This window comes from Myripristis murdjan, chromosome 4 (genome assembly GCF_902150065.1).
Source record: "Myripristis murdjan chromosome 4, fMyrMur1.1, whole genome shotgun sequence".
Taxonomy (NCBI): domain Eukaryota; kingdom Metazoa; phylum Chordata; class Actinopteri; order Holocentriformes; family Holocentridae; genus Myripristis; species Myripristis murdjan.
Genome location: NC_043983.1, coordinates 11,342,941 through 11,362,153, shown reverse-complemented (window position 1 = coordinate 11,362,153; position 19,213 = coordinate 11,342,941). Strand labels below are relative to the sequence as shown.

The window sequence follows — 19,213 nt, the reverse complement described above, 5'->3', positions numbered from 1 at the left end:
TGCATTCATAAAGCGTCGCTTCAGGAAGCATCCTGCCCTGTGGAAGGAGGCAGTTGGCTCAACCCCAAAACCAGTCCTAAAACAAACACCCATGGAAGCAACGGTTAATGCTGGCACCTGCTATTATGAGGATATAAGTAAGAAACAGAGACATTGGTCATGGGTTGAGAAGATATGAGATAGGTTTGACATGATGTTGAGTGAGCCTGTGTGTACAAGTGAGGATGTACATTTACACAATGTGATTATACATTGCTGATGATATGCTCCCCCCTGTTTAGAAAGTTTTTCATAAAGGAGATACTATCATTTTTTGAAAGGGGTTGAAAATTATTTTATGCTACATTACACATTGAACTGGAGGCCTCAATCTACATGGTTTTCTTGTCACACTCTAAAATGTCTATAGCCCAGTTCACCCAGTTTACTATAAAAGCACAAAGACATGCATTTATATTTTCTTTCTCCCTGGTAGCTTTGACATTTAAGACTGAATTATGCAGGACATATTGTAGTACAAATATTACTCATCTTAGCTCCCCCTTTATAGAGGGCATGATACAGATATGACACTGAGTGTGAAAACACGCCTTTAGTGATGTGTGTGTGTGTGTGTGTGTGTGTGTGTGTGTGTGTGCGTGCGCGCGCGCGCGCGCGCGTGTGGGGCGTGCACGCGTACATGTGTGTCTTTGTAGTAGGCCTTATTGCCTCTGTAAGTGTGCATGTTTAGGAGAGATAGGCGGGGGTGGAGGTGGCAGTAAGCACCTTGGTTTTTGCACAGTACTTTTCTCTACTCTTCTTTCTCTATGTTGTACATTTTCTCCATCATCGAGGTGGAGCTTCATTGCCTTAGGTTACATGTGAATGAGGGTTGTTATCGGCTGCTAATGTGTGGAGAAGAGCCCAGCTAACTATAGAAAAAGAAAAAAAAAATGCCGTATGATACACAGACAATTTTGTTTGCAAATGCTGCTGGCAAGCCGGCAATATGCAATAGTGCTGGATAATTACACAATCATTGTACATGTCATATTGTGAAGAATAGGTTTGTGCTGAAAAGTGTCCAATTACATTGTCACAGAACAAATAAATAAACTGTCAGTGTATCATGATGTTTGGAATGGATTTCTGTCAGATCATCTGCCTTTCTCCCTGAAATTGACTGGGATTTTGCAACTGGTTCCTGCTGGTTTCATCTGCATCCTGCACCAAACCTCTGGTATGACAGCTGACCAAGTAACCACAAGCATGGGCGATGGATGACAGCTTTGGATACAAGGGCAGAAGGCCAAACTTCTTTGTTGAGTGAAGGAGGTTTTGATCTCAGTCTGGACCCAATAAAGGCTGGGCTGGGCTCAGAAATTGAGGGATTGTAGGGATTGTGAAAGTTAAACAATGTGATTGTGTATGTGTCTTTCACAGCCCCAAAATTAAAAAAAAAAAAAAAAAAAAAGAAAGAAAGTGTACCTTAAAATGGAATTAGCATGCATATCCTTCCTGAAGCTAGAATCCAGAAATTACAACCTTTTCCCACCTGATTAAGACAATTTTCTGCAGCTCCTCTGTACAAATGAATAGGCACTTTGTGAAGTCATACTGTTTGCACTTTCATAGGCAAATAGGCTTAACAATGTACAGTGACAATGAAAAAGCTCTACAAATTGTCTGACCACAGCCCAAGTCCTGGCTCTTTCTTTAAGCTTTAGAAGGGACATTTATAAAATAAAATCTAGACTGACATGTCCACATTCACAGGAATGACATGTGAATGCTGTTTTAGGGTGCATTTTTCCTTTAATTACAGGACTGAACAGCAAGGGTTGCTGATACGTGTATGGGGTATGTGTGTTGATATGTTTGTGTATGGATGCTTGTTAGACTTTCCTTGTTTGTAAGCATACATATGCATATGATATGTACTACAGGCAAATAATAAATAGATAATGCAACGGAAAACTTAATTTTAGTCAGTGTGATTTATTTCCCGTCAACACTAAAAAGAAGAGGAAGAGTGTTAGTTTCATTTTTCACTGTAAAAATCAGTGTTTCATATTACAGGGTTGTTTTTCAGTTATGAATCAGTGCAAATTCAATAAAAGATCCTTGGCACTAGTAGCAGTTTAAAAAAAAAAAATAGAAATTTGGCATCAATTTATAGAAATGCTTAAATTTCCTAACTGTTTAATCAGTGATTTGCTTAATGTTACTAAGTTTGCTCATAAAGGCTTCCAAATAAAGACCAGTTGGCCTAATTTGTGGTTCCCGGCTGGAGTCTCAAAGACTTTCCAATCACTTCATAACAAAAGAAGTGTTGTATTTCAAGGATCTAGTATGAATGCATACAAGCTATAGCTCTACTTTATTTGAGGCAACTGACAGGATAAAAGTGACTTTCAGACTGATCCTTTGATTACTACTTGTCCCTCTTGGCTTTTATTTCACATGCATATACAGTAAGTCTTAAATATTTAAAGAATGCAAGCCCTTCATCACTGCAACCAAAATGCCTTCCCCCATGTTTACAACACCTGCCCTCTGCAAATATTTAGCAACATTACTTAATCTCATAATGACAGATCGCATTGCTGAGTAAATGGGTTTATTTGGTCTTCTCTTACAAATAAATACTTCAGTGAACAAAGAAGATACTTGCAAATATTTAAATTCTCTTGTATGGATTTTTTTTTAACTCAATCATCATCCCCCTCCTCCTCTTCCTCATCCATGTCATCCAACTCCTCTTGGGCAGCTTGCTGCTCCTCTAAGGCTGCATTCAGCATCTCCTCCTCCTCCAGCGTCGGGTCCAGGGCCTCCGTTATCTCTGGACCACTAGGGTATTCTTTCTGGGGCACTGGTGGGACAGACGGGTTGTAACTGTCCCCTGCAAACTTCAGCCCCCACCCGATGTATATGTTCTCGAACTTCCTAAATTAAAAAAATGGTGATGAGTTTAATTGTAAATTTTGCCCTGTGAAACCAAAATGATTTCAGAAAATCAAGAATTCCTATATTTTCCCATACTTTCCGCAAACGTATGCATGTGCCCCGGGCCAGAGGTTTGAGCGGAGAACAGCAACAGCATACTGAGAGGTGAGCGTGGAGGATATCCTGGTGCTCCAGGGAGGGGTATGGAACAGTTCTGAAAGGCACAAATATTAAACACCACTGAGAATATGCCTTGTCACCATTATGGCACAAAAATGTCCAAAGACTGACCTGCATCTTCAGAGAGGGGAGTGAGGAGTGAGGGTCCCACTTCTGGCTCGGGCTCATCGGGCTCCTCCTCCTTTTCCTCTGCATCTCCTTCCTCATAAGACTCCTCTTCTGGTTTGGCAGCTAGGTTAACCCAAGTACAGCGGCCCTGCAGGAGTCCAGATTTACCATCAGCCATGCACACACATACATTACCCACACCTGATTTATCATACAATATCTTGTAGATTTTATCTACCCTAGATGTTATGCAGTAGATTGTATTTTAAGTTCTATTTATACATTTTCAGTCAATTTTGTAGAGTATTGCAGTATATTGTATTGTATTGTACAAATTGTATGGTGACCCATGTGGCGTGAGGTCCTTGCCGATCTCCAGCCTCAGCTCTAACCTACCTGCTGCAGGATGTGCTGAACATGATGCACCCAGGTGGACAAAGACTCCACCATTTCGGGGACCGGAATGCCCTCAAAGTCAGGATTCACTTCATAGCTGTCACGGGGTATCGCCTCCTCTTCATCGCCTTCCTCCTCTCCAAATTGGTAGAACCCCTGGGGGCTGACATGCGTGCCAGCAGAAATACGGGCAATCTGCGCTCTGAGATAGTTGGCTTCATTGCCGGGGAAAGGAGGATAGCTGGCGATTGGGGCATCCAGTCGTCCTGTGAAGAATTTGCGGATCTGGCGAGCGGCGGTGATCTGCGCAGGAGTGACTGAAGGAAGTTTGACCCAGGGAAGACCAGGCTCTTTGCAGACATAGTAAACAAACTTATTGACGCCGGTTCGGTTGGCCTCCTTTGGCACCACAGGTGGGGGTTTATAGGTTGACTGTGGAAGTGGATTGCTCTACAAAATAAAGAGGTCATAAGAGAGAGTGACTGGTGTGCTCTTAAACTATTTATCTCAGTGCTTTACATGGAAAACAGTTGTTGAGGGAAAACTATGTCGCACTGCTATCTTTGGTTCTTTTGAACTCTCAGTGTAAACTTGTATTACGCAAATCTCTGGGAACTCCTTCAAGACTGTTGGAAAACCATTTCAGGTGACTACCTCATGAAGCTCATCGAGAGAATGCCAAGAGTGTGCAAAGCAGTAATCAAAGCAAAGGGTGGCTATTTTGAAGAATCTAAAATATAAAACATGTTTTGAGTTATTTTGCACTTTATTGTTTACTACATAATTCCATATGTTTTCATTCATAGTTTTGATGCCTTCAGTGAGAATCTACAATGTAAATAGTCATGAAAATAAAGAAAAAACATTAAATGAGAAGGTTTGTCCAAACTTTTGACTGGTAGTGTATATCCCAAGATTATCCATCTGCATTCACAGATTATCCATCTGCATTCAGAGTGCTGCCCCACTGCGTTTCATTAATTGTTGCCTTGTGGTTGGAATCATCCTGAGCCTGTCGCCTGTAATGCCTATGGAGGGTTTGCTGATTTGCACTTTTATTGTTTCTGTTTTGCATATTAGAATACGGCTGAAATTAAATGTTGACATAATTGTCAACTCATCATTCATGTAATAGAGCAATCTCAAGAGAGGTGAGCCTGTGAGTCATCTAAGGTAGACCATGGCCTACGATTATGCTGCCTGCATTAACCACAAAGAATATTTCACTGTGTCATTTGGCAAATAGTGGGGACAACTGCCCTGCGAAAGGACAGCAGCTGCACATGGTTAATGATTTTGCTATCACTTTACAATGACAGGTTGTATTCATTAATGTGATTAATGGGTCTGTTATGACAGATTATCTGTAAGAAATTACGTATGTTCAGGTGTGTTATATATGTATGTTATGTTCTGTTTGTATATGTTATGATATGTTTGGTATGTTAGGGGGATCAATGATGAGCCTATCTGGTATATTAATGGAGGACTTACCACTTCCTTTGCTTCACTCTCCTCCTCGTCATCCCGGGTCTCTGCCTCTCTCTCCTCCTCAGCTGTTTCTTCTGTACTCTGTTCTTCCTCCTCTTCCCCTTCCCTGTACTCGGCCTCAGCAATAACATAATTGCTTTCTATTCCTAGAATCTTGCCCCATAGTCGGCAATGCTGCAGTGGCTGAGACTCAACGAGCTGCTTCAGTGCAAGGAAGATCCTCTGCATCTCCTCTCTGCCCAAGCCCACCCCGGCCTGCTCCAGGTAGAAGCCTACCTCACTTACATTAGGCAGAGCTGTTTCAATCTGGGGAGAGATAGGCCATCAGTGTTACATAATGTCAATTTGGCTCTCTATACAGTGTCAAACAGTGTGTGTTTGTGTGTGTGTGTGTGTGTGTGTGTGTGTGTGAGTGAGGGTGGCCAGAGCGGTCATTCCTACTAGGCAGATCTGGCACAGTGCCTAGCCCTACCTCCCTCAGTATAGGTCCCCTGCAACCAAAGATTTTTTTTCTTTTCATTTGCTTTCTTTCAAAAACATGGGGAAAGGATAATGAGCATTATTTAAAAAAAAAAAAAAAAAATACAAAAAATTACCAGAAAATTACAAAAAAAAGCACAACATAACTAAATAGAAAAAAAAAACAACAACTTAGTGATTATTAAAATCACATATCTAAACGTCAATCGAAGATGTGTGTGTGAAAGGTGTGTGGATGCAGCTTTCACAAACATTTAACCCTTTGAACCCTAGACAAATTCACCTCATGTCTTTCAAAAACATGGGGCAAAGATGATGAGCAAATTAACAAGAAATAACACAAAATTAGCAAAAGGTTAAAAGGGCGGAAAAACTATAATAATAATAATAATAATAATAATAGTAATTTAAAGAAAATATAATATAATAAAATAAAATATATTACAAGAAAATAAATGAAAGGAAAGGAAAGAAAAAAGAAAAGAAAAGAAAACTAAAGTGAATTTTGTTCAAAGGATTAAATAAAAACTTTCATTTTTGTTTATGTTTTGGAGCTGCATTGATTAATTTATGGCCAGCCTAAGGGGCCCCCCGGAGATGTTTGCCCCGGGCGCCAGGGTGTGTGCGGGTGGCCCGGGGTGTCTGCAGTAGCTACCAGCTCGTCCTCTTGGTCGCCCTCCTCTCCCCGGGTGAAGAGCAGCCGCTGCCGCTCCGCCAGGCGCTGGGTGGCGGCGGTGTGCGGCGCGGCTCGCAGGGTGCTCTGCCGCTCCACAAACAGAGCCCGCTTCACATCCCGACTCATGTCCTCGATCACATCCACCGCATCCGGTGGGCGCTCATCCATCAGCCGCATCAGTAATCGTGTCAGATGGTCATAGCTGGACACACACACACACACACACACACACACACACACACACACACACACACACACACACACACACGGCTTAGCATTTCACTCACCACTGCTCATAGCCTACATGAATTCAAAGATTTTTTAGCACGGCTAGGCAACATTAGCCTGCGTTATCAGGTGATAGGCTACTCACAGGTTCAGGTTGGTTTTTGTGCTGTTTGTCAGCATGAAAGCTTTAAGGCAGGCCGCTGTGTGCAGCTTCTGCTGCTCCATGTCCTGCTTTCCACCCCGCGCCTCCATCGCGCCTCGCTTCGGTCTATTTTATCCAGCCAGTCCGAGAGGGGAAAGAGGCTAAAAGGCGACTACCGGAGACACAAACACAAGTTCAGATAGATTAAAACGTTAGGATGCTGGTTTGAGTTAATACCGTCAGTGTTAGCATCGAGTGAAGCCGACGGACAGGTGGAAACACAGACAGGGTTGTCCGGTTGCTACGGTAAACAGAACGGTTGCTAGGCTCGTGAGCCAACGAGATTTACAGAAAAAAAAACAAACCGGGGAAACGGTTCAGCTGGATAACGGGCGCCCTAGATCAATAATAATAATAATAATAATAATAATAATAATAACAATAATAACAATAATAATAAGAACAACAACAACAACAACAATAATAATTTGTTCTAAGTTCGTTTATTAAAAAAAAAAATAAATAAAAAAATAAAAAAACTTAAATGGAAACATAGGCTATTCATTTCAAATCGCCCTTTGCTCTCCTAAGTTTCAAGCTGACACATTATATCATCACAATTAGTTTGACAGGCGAACCGGTCCTAACATTGGGTCAATTTCCAGACCCAGGCCAGGGGCCACGCAGGGCTAAGTGGGTTTACTGCTGAGCCTCTGCGGGCCAGATGATCAAGCAGGGATGAGTTACCATGTTCTGCAGACAGTGGAGGCAAGAGCGGTCTCTATCCCATTGTCATGCCAGCCAAGGACTAGGCTACATAATTTCACTGAGGAAACAGGACGCCGCTCCGGGACCCGCGTCTTGTGGGACATCTGAGGTCTCAGGAGTGACTCAGGAGGATCCCTGTGGGTGATGGGATGAGGGCGGAGAGTGCGGTGCTGTATTAAAGGGTTGATTTTGAAGCCACGGGGAACTAACCTGCAGTAATTGTCTTGACTATAGATCCTATTAACACCCACGTCCCTCCAGATGAGCGAAGAGGAAATTACATGGACGTGGTGGTATAACAAGAGGGTCTTAATGCGTGCATCTATTAGGCTACATACTGACGGGCCTACATAGCCTATATGGCTGACTTTTTGCCTTATTTTGCGTTGTGATGGGTATATACACAGACCTACACTGCATATTTTGTATGATGTAATCTTACCTATGATTTCATTAAAATTTACAGTTTTTAGTATTGTTTGGCTATGAAAGGAGAAGAGGAACTGGCAACCACTACTCCTCCCCTTTACCACCATGTTATAATCACTGGAAACAGCTGCTAGGGTAAGCCACTGTAATTTCACTGAATATAGCTACAGGGTGTAAAACTAGACCAAGTGTTGAAATTATTCGGTTAAATTGAGGTACCGGTGGATAGTTGCCCACCACACTTTGTGCAGAAACCAAACACGAGGCGCATCAAGACACAGACAGGAATTATTGCCGACTCACCAAAATGGTTCCCTGTCCCACAGTTGCGGACATCTGCAGGTTGGAGGCGCCCTGCTGCAGGGGTGCACCGATGAGCTGCAGCTCCTCCGGGCTGCGTGGGACTGTTTGAGGAAGAGATAATCTGCTGCAGAGAGTCACAGGTTTGTGGACCGCGTATTATTTTTTTCTTTTTCTTTTTTTTTTTTCTTTTTTTCTTTTTTTTTTTTAAGCGGGGACCAGATAAGACTCAAATAAACACAATAAAAGTATAAAAACGTCCCCGCACATGTGAAAAAGTAGCCTAGTGTGGACTTTTGAGAGGTTTCCATTTTCAGAGCAAGCGACTGATTGGTGCAAACTTACAAAGAAAACGTAATCAAAAAAAAAAAAAATAATAATACTAAGCGCGGATTCGCACCGTGCAGTTTCACTAAAACTAACCATCAGCGAGGATCATCCAGGATCTGCGGCGACGACGAGGATGGGCCGCCTCTCACTCAGTTTACTGACGTGCCCAAGAGATTAAAATAGAGACGATCCGTGGAAATACCCGAAAAGTCACACAAGATGAATGCCTCTGTATGTCAGAGAAAAGGACAACAGCGTTACACGAGCCAAACACCAGGAAACACTGGCATGTCGTTGACCCCAAAGTGAAAGACAGTCTTTCATTCAATAAGTTTTTTTATACACACTACTCGACCTGCGAGAGTGGCCGAAGACTCGAGTCCTGTGACAGAGCATTTCCCCGAAAAAAGAAACAAAATCGCCATTCTGTAACTGTGGAGAATAGTCATGTGAAAACAGAAAGGCGCTGATCTACAGAGCTTTGCTTCAAACGGAGGCAAAATGGATTTACGAACTGAAAACATTAGGCTATAGTTCCCGAAGGTTAAATGAGGACACCATCATGTCGCCTTTTCTGTAAACTATTTATAGCCTGCCATGTTAAAGAAGGAGACATTTCTGATGTAGCCTATGCATGTCTTTTTGTGCCATTATTTATGAGTATAACATGTACTGAACATATGTTTTTCTATACCTCTTTAAATAAAATTTGCTTGTAACCTACATTGGTAGACCATTGTTTGTTTATATAACATGAAAGGAGTGGCAACCACTACTTAGCCTATATAGCCTACTCCTCAATACCATGATCAGAGGCAGTTTCATTTTAACTGTCCATTGTGGAAAATGTGTAAATTCAATTCTGTGTTTATTTTGAGCTTGTAGTTTGCAGAGGTCTTGTACTGGACTACATTATATAGAGAGGTGTTTCTAATTTTTGTCCTCCCCATTTATATACATGAGGGGGACAGAATATCCAGTACAGTCCAGTACAGTGCCAAACATATAATTGAATGAACACCTCTATTACTGTGACTAAAAGAAAAACTGAGCATTATAGGCGTCATAAAAGGAAACTTTATGGCAGAACAGTTGTATTGGATTGGATTAGAATGTAGGCTACAGGTGTATATATAACGTGAAACTGTTATGGATGAAGTAATGACTTATCCTCTGGACCTAATGACCTGCCACTGACGGTCTACAAGGTTAATTGCAGTTAGTCATTTGCATCCACGTGTGGACTGAGAAGTGCTTTACAAGATAGGCTACTCCACCTACACAATAACAGCAGCAGCAGCAACAACAACAACAACAACAACAACAATAATAATAATAATAGCGAAAAACAACACAGCAGGGTTAAACAATATAGATATTCATAAAGTTTTTACGAGTATAGCCCCTTGTTAACAATACAGTGCATCCCTGGTCTACTTGGTGCTATATGCATATAGATAAATCCGCTTTGCAGTCTCCACTAATGAGCCCATGGATACAGATACCCGGGCTGTGACTGCACAATGTTGAAGGAGGCTATCAGCTTAATTTTAGATGTGCTGCGCCATGGGCCATAACGCGCAGCGTTAAAAAGGAAATGAATGTCCTGTGGCTAATCTTTGAACAGAGGAACAAGGGCTGAAACGTCTATTCTGTTGACGAATCACTTTTGATGTGCACAGGCTAAACTGCACAGCAACAGGCCAGATCATGATTTATTTATTTATGTATTTTTAAATCGTCGTTATAAGCTATGGAGGTTAACGGCAGATTCAAGACTCTGATCTTTACCCAGTTAGAAGCTGTGGACAAGCCCAACCTATATGAAAGTGGTGTCTATTGAATTATTTACTGTGTCATGAAAACATTTATAATATTTGTGGAAAATATTTCAATACCAACTTATAGTCTGTTTTACTACAATATCAAAACAGATGAAGCTAAGTTAGGTAAAATGCAAGCAGCAAGCGGCAAATCTAAGTAGGCTACGAAGGAAAATTAAATATGCCAGGCCTACACAGGCTTATAGCTTAGCTATTTATAACATTTAAATATGTGTATTGTTGTTTAACTCACAGGTTAGATCTACTCTTGACCATTGTGAGTGTCAGTGAACACTAAGGCCAACTGCATGGGCTTTTGTAATATTTGCCCTTTTACTCTTGATCCAGCCACTTTGCAAAATAAAATAATAGTTGTATTATACACTCGTTTGCAATTCCCCTTATACAGTTCCAATATAAATAATAGATATATTTGGGCAATTGTGAGACCCACTCTATGTCACTGGCACTAGGAACGACAAATCAAGGAGGTAAAAGAGTGCGATTTTTGGATGCGATTACTGAAGTTCGTCTTGACAAATAATATTCGGCCACCCTGATCTCCTCACTGCTATTTCCCAGTTATCACCAGAAGTGCAGGGGTTAATTCCTAGCAAAACACACTAATGCACACAGTCATCACTAAATTTTGCAATTAATGTGAGTTAACACGTTCCCAGAGTGAACACGCTTGGTTGGTCTCGCTGCAAACAGCCGCGGCACACCTTGTGCCTCGCCCCCTCCGAGAGGAGGATTGGATTCGGGCGGAGTTAATTAAGTTAATTAATAATGGGAGGAACAAGTAGATTTATAATAAGTAGCATAAAACAAACAAATAAACAAAAAAGGGAAAGAAAACGAGTCCGCCTCAAGGTACCATTTTGGATACTTGTCTCACACTGTATTATACTATACTACATCACTAACGAGGCCAGGTGAGAGCAGTGTTCACATTAGGCCACTATATTGCTCACAGAGTCTGCCATAGCCTAACTGTAAGAGGAGAGAAGCTACAGGCCTTATTATAGTGGCAGCTGACATATAACCAGCGGAGGGAGCCCAGCACTGAAGCAAGCTGCCTACACACACACAAACAAACAGCAGTTGGTTTAGGATTCTGAGAAAGGTGGAAGTCGTGCACAGAAATCTACTGCACGTGGTAAAAACCAAAACAAACTTTCTCACCCCTTTACTTCTGTTCGATTTCTCATTTATCCCCTTACATGGCATTTCTCTCACACTGTCACAGTTGGTTGGGCACCAAAGGCCCTGACCTTTGCACTCTCTCATAGCTGCTTGATCTAGAAATGATGATCTAGAAATGATAAACACGCAGTGGAGCAGGGATGCTGAGAAAAAAAGGTGTGTTGCCAGATTAGCATGCTGTATACAGTATTATGTAGCCTACATCTTCAGATATAATGCCCAGTTTGTGCCCACAGTGCTTTATATGAACATATACACTCAGTGGCCACTTTATTAGTTCCACCTGCACAATCTAATCCAATCCGATCCAATTGTTCTGTTTACTTTTTTGCTGCCTTTAATGCTCAGGTTTTCTTTTAGTCACAGTAATAGAGGTGTTCACTCAATTCTATATTTTTTCATTGAGCTCAAAGTTGGTGCTGCTGTTGTACTGGACTGTATTTTATTGAGAGGTGTTTCTACTATTCTGTCCCCCTCATGTATATAAACAGGGAAGACAAAAAAATTAGGAACACCTCTCAATATAATGTAGTCCAGGACAAGACTGACAAAAACTGAACATTATAAACCTTCTTAACGGGTAAAATTTATGGCAGAGCTGCCACAAATAAAGTGGCCACTGAGTATATATCCTCAAGTTGCACATGTACACTGTTTCATTATTATTTTTCTTTCTCAGAATCCAGGAAGCTTATATGCTTCTTTACTGTTCGTACAGTCGACTGAGGAGCCTCCTTTAGCCACTCCTTACAAGGCTATAATTCGGCCTGCACTCTGCTGTTGCACATTGTAAGCCACTCTGAGTTAGAGCATCAAATGTCTAAAATATAAATGCAATTTTGTAAATTGTGAAATGTGGCCTGAATGGTAGGCATTTTAGACATCTGTGACACCAATGGAAATCCAACCTGCTCCTGCGCTGTCGTTGATTGCCTTGCATGACTAGGCTACCCAATATAAAACCACAAGGCTATGTTTTAACAGCATAGATGTTAAGCTGGCCGTTAAACTGAGGATACATAATTGTCATTACACGTTTAAAACTCTATTTTATCGTCCTGTTTATTTAAAACCAGATGAAATGAGGGAGACAGAAGGAGAGAGCTCTCATCTCTGGCAGTCTGTGGGCCAGGCTATAGGCTACATCACTGTAAAAAACAACTTGTAAGATTTACTTTAAAAAATTCTCGCAAGTATTTGCACTCACTCCAAGTAAGTAAATTTTACTGCTCCAATATCAAGTATATCCTACTCACCAGAATTAAGTAACATTTACATGCAACTAAAGATTACATGTAGGAAAATATTAAGTAACTCTTACTAAACTTAATTATAAAGTTTCTTACTGTAATGTAGTAAGATTTAGTTATTGTAATCAGGTTACACCCATTAATAATTAAGTAAATCTTAAAAACATGAAATCATTACCAATATGAAAGAAATAAGTAATTGTATTAACTTTTTCTATTTGACTTTACTTAATTACACTGAACTCTTAACCCAATAGATCTAAGTACTTGTTACTAAATTTGTTGAAATAAATGTTCCGATAAATATTCACTTTTTCAATGCAATGGTTTATTAAAAATGTTATGTATCAATCCCTGGCATACATCAATAAGGCATGTATATAGAAATGAAAATACATAAATTAAAAAACATACCTTCTGTCCAGTATAAAAAAAAAATATTCACCATTATAATTGCAAACCATTTAAAATGTAGAATCTATTTAAAACACAAATCACTCAAATTGTGCAATCGTATTTTGAGACTTGGGTAGATAACTTTTAAACCATGCATTTTTTGTCCTAAAACAGTGAAAATTAAAACCAACCAGTGGCTCACAGTTCAAAGGCATTTCAAGTAAGAATGTGTAACTTTTCACAGTAGATGGGAGACGTGTGTATGGGTGTATGAGGGGTGTCTGTGTTGTTTGTGTGAAAAGTGAGGTGTGTCAACAGTCAATGATATTGTGTGTGCATGAATATTGTGTGCTACCAATATGCAAGTGTGTGTGCGCAAGAGCATTGCCTGTGTGGGATGTTTGTGTGCCATCAATGTGAAACAGTGCAACTGCAACATTTGAACAGTCGCTCTGGATTCTGAACTCGTGCACTACTAAAACCATTATAATGCATGTCTGTATGTGTAAATATGTGCCATTTAGCTTTATGTCTGTGACTGGGGTGACTGGGGTGACTGTGTGTGTTTTGTCTGTCTGAAACATGAGGGGCAGTAGTCCAACTGTTTCAATCATTTGAAGTTGCTGGGGCAATAGTCCAATGTGAGGTGTACCACCAGTCCATGATATTTATGTGCTTGTGTGAATACTGTGTGCCAACAGTATGTGTGTGTGCAAGAGCATGAGTGTTGTGTGTGGAATGTTTGTGTGCTATTACTGTGAAACTGAACATTTGCAACATTCAACAGTCACTCTGGGTTCTGAACTACTGCACTATTAAAAGCATAATGTATTCTATAATGCATGTTTTCCAAACAACGCATTTACTTTAGGAACATCAGCCAACAGGTGTCAAAAAAGACAGGAAAGAATGAACAGATGAGGGGCTGGGTCAGTCTGTATGAGGGTTTGTGTGTGTGTGTGTGTATCATGTTGCTTCACGACAGTAACTTCACCTTCAAAGTTTGAAGTTTTGGGGAGAGCTTGACCGCATCCAGTTCGAGGAAAAGTTTTTGAAATGCCTCAAAAGTGTAGCGCAGTGTAGTGGGGTAGGCACAGATCAGCCCCATCAGCAGCATGCAGGCTTTAGTGGTGTCGCCACATGCAGGTAGTGTATCCTGTCCTTCTAGGAGGATGGAGACATTGACCGGATCCTCTCCCTGAGCCCCATGGACCACCAGGACCTTGAGGGTATGCTCAGCTGCATCACTGTGGTTGTCCTGCTACATGCAATCAACAAGAAAAACAAATAGAACTGTTTCAATCATTTGAAGTTGCTGTCATCTTTCATCATCAGCGCACAAATCATGGACTAATGTCAAATAAGCATGTGTACAATGTAAAGTTATGCAATGCATCTGGTCAGTTTACTGACTATTCCAATGCAATTGCAATGTTCATATTCAATGCAAGTCCCATTCATCAATTCATTCAATATATAATATTCCTTCAATATACTGAAAAGGACCACGTAGGTCAAAGTCAGTTTGATGAAGTCAAATGTACCAAATGTTCCAAATGTACTCGTACTTTTAGCCTGTTAAAATAAAATCATGCTTTACCCAGCAATATTCGAAAAGGTCCTCCTCCTTCTCCCCAAGGTACAGTATGAGAGCACGAATAACTGCTTCACGTCTTGCTTCAGTGCTTAGGTTCTGTGAACAGATTGATATTGTGTCAATACAATGAACTGTTCGGGTGAGAACATACAGTAGTATGTGCCACGATTTGCAGAGCCATAAGTGGAATATGGGAACATACAGGCCACTGAAGTTAAAGGGATATTTCACTTTGAATGATGTTTGATTCTATTAGGTCAGGTGGTATGCTATAGACATTCAAATAGCCACAGTGTTTTTCCATCTGATCTCACCATATTATGTACCTCCTACCCTAGTGCTAGCAGTGATGATGTCATATAATGGTAGTCAATGGGGCCAAAATTCAAGCATCTAAAAGACATAATGAAACCACCAGATATCACCATAGTGCTTGTCCATTGTGAACCAAATGTCTTGAAGCCCCAACATAAAATACTTTAATTACCATGATTGGAACTTTTTGAACTTTACTGTAGCCTCTGGCTTGCCTAGACTTTTAAGCGTTGCCTACAAAAAAAGGCTCAAATTAGGCTAAAAACAGGGTTCCAATGTTGTTTTTACAAAGCAAAAAGTATGTACGGAGCAGTACGGTGATATCTAGTGGTTTCCTTATGTGTCTTTTGGATACTTTAATCTTGGCGCCATTGACCTACATTATATGACATCATCATTGCAAGCACTGGAGTACACACTGTGCTAATACATTAAGTTCAGACAGAAAAACACTGTGGTTAGTTGAATGATGTTTGGTTCTATTAGGTGGTATGCTATGGACATTCAAAGAGAAATACCCCTATAATGTGCAACAGCATTTGCTATGAATGAATACTGTACATATGAAGCAGTGTGTTGTGAGGATGACACTGTTGTCTCCTTGAAAATTTTTAACCAAGCACACCTGACTCAGATTGCTCAGGAGAGGTCTTTTTTGTAGGCAATGAGCTTTGTTGTGTACAGGTCCAGTTTGGACAGGAATCTCTGCATCAGGGGAATTGTAGTAATTCTCCTGAACTCCTCCTTGTTCTGAAATGAAATAGGATTTACATTATGAGAAAAGGCTGAGACATTATTTACAGGATTGAAGAATATGATCAGGAACTGGAGGGCAATTTCTGTATGTCACTCTAATCATGTTGAACCATGTAGATATTAGAGAGCCAAAGGTGCCAAATAAAGGAGATCACTCAAACGTGTGAGACATTCACACACTATGAGAGTGACCCATAGGAGGCACCAGCCCGCCATGTCACTATGCCCAATTTGCACCTGGGTGAGTTAAAACATTTAAAAGGATACCTCCTCCATTGATACAAGTATATTTCTAATAATTCCTCACCCCAAATGTATCTCTGAAGCAGCATTCATTCTCATATCTACTTACTACCTAGCTAGCTGTGGCCATTTAAGATCAATTCAGTTATTTTGTTAAAAATTCATTAGAAATCACAGGGATGAGTTAGAGACTTACTCCGAGAGACTTTTTTGCTCAGAAAATTATGCAGAAACACGAGTAAAATAACTTTTCAAAAACAGGAACTAGAACCAACTCAGTCATATGATTTTAAATGAATTTTTAAAGAAATAACCAAAATTATCTAAAATGGCTACAGCTAGCTAGGTAGCAAGTAGATACGAGAATGAGATACACTTGGGATGAGGAATTATTAGAAATAAACTTGTATCAGTGGAGGAGGTATCCTTTAAAATGATTTAACTCAACCAGGTGCAATTTGTGCATATTGACCCAGCTGTCTGTCACCCCCTACAGATCACTCACATAGCGTCCACACATTATGCCCATTTATGACTTTATACCAGCAGCTATAGACGGTGTAGGTTTTAATTAATGATAAATTATAATACTTTTAATGTGTTAATGTGATTAATCCTGAACGATACTCAATACACATTCTGAAAACAAATGGCTAATTCCCAAGAGATTCATTCATTCATTCATCTTCTAAACCGCTTATCCTCACTAGGGTCGCGGGGGGGTGCTGGAGCCTATCCCAGCGCTCATAGGGCGAAGGCAGTGAGACACCCTGGACAGGTCGCCAGTCCATCGCAGGGCAGACAGACAAACACTGACATTCACACACACAGTCATACCTAGGGGCAATTTAGCTTCTCCAATTCACCTAACCTGCATGTCTTTGGACAGTGGGAGGAAACCGGAGTGCCCGGAGGAAACCCACGCAAACACGGGGAGAACAGGTGACAGTGCTAACCACTGCACCACCGTGCCGCCCTTCCCAAGAGATAAATACTTTTAAAATATCTGCCTACCTCATCTTCACAAAACAAAGCAGGCCATCTCTCTTTGAAAACAACTGCAGATGGGGTACCGCTCACAACCTCTAGCCGTCAACAGGAGAAGGTTTTGGCCATTTTCTCTTGGATGACTTTTGTGTTGTCCTTCTTCTTTATGTAACTGAGAAGCTCCTGTCTCTCCACCTCCAATTGAACAAGGGCAGACCTACAGATCACCACACCAACATCCACATCCAGACTTAGACCAATATCCAGACATCCAGACCAACACCCACAAGACCAATACCCGCACATCTACACACTGGCACCCACACACCCAAACCAACATACCTCCAGACTGTCGCCAGTTTCTCCACTTGGATGTGGAGGCAGGTAGTTGACCTCAGCTCTCTTTGGCCTCTTGCAGTTCTTCGCAGGATACTTCTCTCCTGTTGGCTTCCTCCTCATAGAGTTTATCTCCAGCTCTGGGCAAGGCACATTAGACCTTCTGATTTTGGACCGGTAGTTGGCCATCTTGTATTTGAGTCGCTGCGTCCACCCATACATGCCGGAAGACGATGTCCCAGGCTCCCTTAGGCAGGGGTACTTGGTCACCAGGGCTTCTGCAGCTGCATCAATTTGAAGACCAGACGGATAAGGCGTGTAGCGGACGATTTTTTCAGCAAGCTTGTCGAGTACACCAGACTTCAAACTTGGATCCAGAAGCAGGGAGCCATCCCTTTCGTAAGCCTTATTTCCATCTTGAAGGTACCCCTCAACATGATCAGAGAAGGTGGGTATCACAAAGTCAGTCGGCCATGGCTGATCTCGATACCCCGGTGACTTCTGTAAAATGATTGTGCTAGCGGATGAACAAGCTGAGGAACTGTCATCCTGGGAAGAGGTTTCCTGTGGCTCTGGTGGGAAGGAGGCAGCCACCTCATTAACACTGACAAAAACAAAAACAGGAGTAGGTTCTTTTTTAACTAGCTTGATTGTGTCTTTGTCCTTGATCCAGTCGGTTGACTCTAGAGTGAAGAATTGGTCATTAAATCCTGTGTCCATGTACATCACAGTGAAACTGCCTTGGAGTTCAAAGTTTTCCTGTGCTGCCATCAAAAGTTCGTCAACAGTGCTAGGGATTCCAATGGGTAGGGTCAACTTGTAGACTTTAGTCTCATCAATGATAACACGCAGTTGAGTGGGGGCAGACATCTTCACAGGCTTGGGCAAGCAGAACTGCAGGAGAAAAAAAAATGAATTCATTAGAAATAGGTAGAGCAAATATTTTTCCTCACAAAAGGCTATGCTAATGGCAGTGTTTCCGACAACAGCAACAATTTAGCTATTTGGAACCACCAAGTAACATTAACAAACAAGCAGGCATGGAGAAAAGACAAGCAAAGACAGAAAAGCAAAGAGGCGGGCAGAGAGAGAGAGTGTGTGTGTGTGTGAGAGAGAGAGAGAGAGAGAGAGAGAGAGAGGGAGGGAGGGAGAGAGAGAGAGGATTGAACCTATGAAACGTATTTGTTTTGCTTGTGTTTATTTTATTGATTGATGCTTTGGCAACTGTGTTTTTTTTTTTTTTTCAAACATGCATGCCAATAAAGCAAATTTGAATTTGAATTTGAGAGAGAGAGGGAGGGAGGGAGGGAGGGGGGGAGGGGGGGGGGGGGGGGGGGATTGTTTCAAGCTTTTAAAATCGTACCTCACCTAGTTTGAGATGATGTGGTGTTTCAGAGAAACCATTCGATTGCCTCCCACTGCATAAGCAGCCAAGGGGTATGTGTCAGTGAGTTGCGACTGCTCCAATACTTTGACTGTGCTAGTGGACTCCAACTTGTAACATCTAAAATGCTCCAAGTACCATGCACTCTGCAGTTTCAGAACAAACACCACTCTGTCATGAATAATGAGGATTTGCAGTATTTCAGCAAAGTCAGGCAAGCCCCCAGTGGAGCCATATGCCACCATCATGTCAATAGCATAACTGGTTCCCTTACATTCTATACTGGTTGTAAAGTCAGCTTAGTCAAATTGGCTCACTGGCAAATTAACAACATTAGCGAGCTTGAAAGGTGGACAGATAAACTAGAGCTCGTCAGCACAAAGCTAGCACTAGCGTTAGCTAGTTAGCTAGCACTGGCTAGTCTAGCTAGCTACAGCAGCGAGCTGGCTGGCAGCACAACGTTTAGC

At 41.4% G+C, this 19,213-nt stretch overlaps 2 protein-coding genes across 2 annotated transcripts; both read right to left on the bottom strand.

The window, feature by feature from the left end:
* Positions 1–2,185: 2,185 nt before the first annotated feature.
* rsph4a (radial spoke head component 4A) lies at positions 2,186–6,886 on the bottom strand. The gene is made up of 7 exons (XM_030049375.1): positions 6,630–6,886; positions 6,236–6,458; positions 5,104–5,406; positions 3,610–4,059; positions 3,217–3,361; positions 3,022–3,139; positions 2,186–2,925 (listed from the first exon to the last, which is right to left on the bottom strand). Exons 1-7 carry the CDS (start codon positions 6,734–6,736, stop codon positions 2,691–2,693), a joined length of 1,581 nt encoding a protein of 526 aa, XP_029905235.1. The 5' UTR covers positions 6,737–6,886; the 3' UTR covers positions 2,186–2,690.
* A 10,232-nt stretch (positions 6,887–17,118) lies between these two features.
* Positions 17,119–18,266, bottom strand: LOC115358191 (uncharacterized). Its single transcript, XM_030050054.1, has 2 exons — positions 17,369–18,266; positions 17,119–17,221 (listed from the first exon to the last, which is right to left on the bottom strand). The coding sequence occupies exons 1-2, from the start codon at positions 18,230–18,232 to the stop codon at positions 17,132–17,134; spliced, it is 954 nt and encodes a 317-aa protein (XP_029905914.1). The 5' UTR covers positions 18,233–18,266; the 3' UTR covers positions 17,119–17,131.
* Between the last annotated feature and the right edge of the window lie 947 nt (positions 18,267–19,213).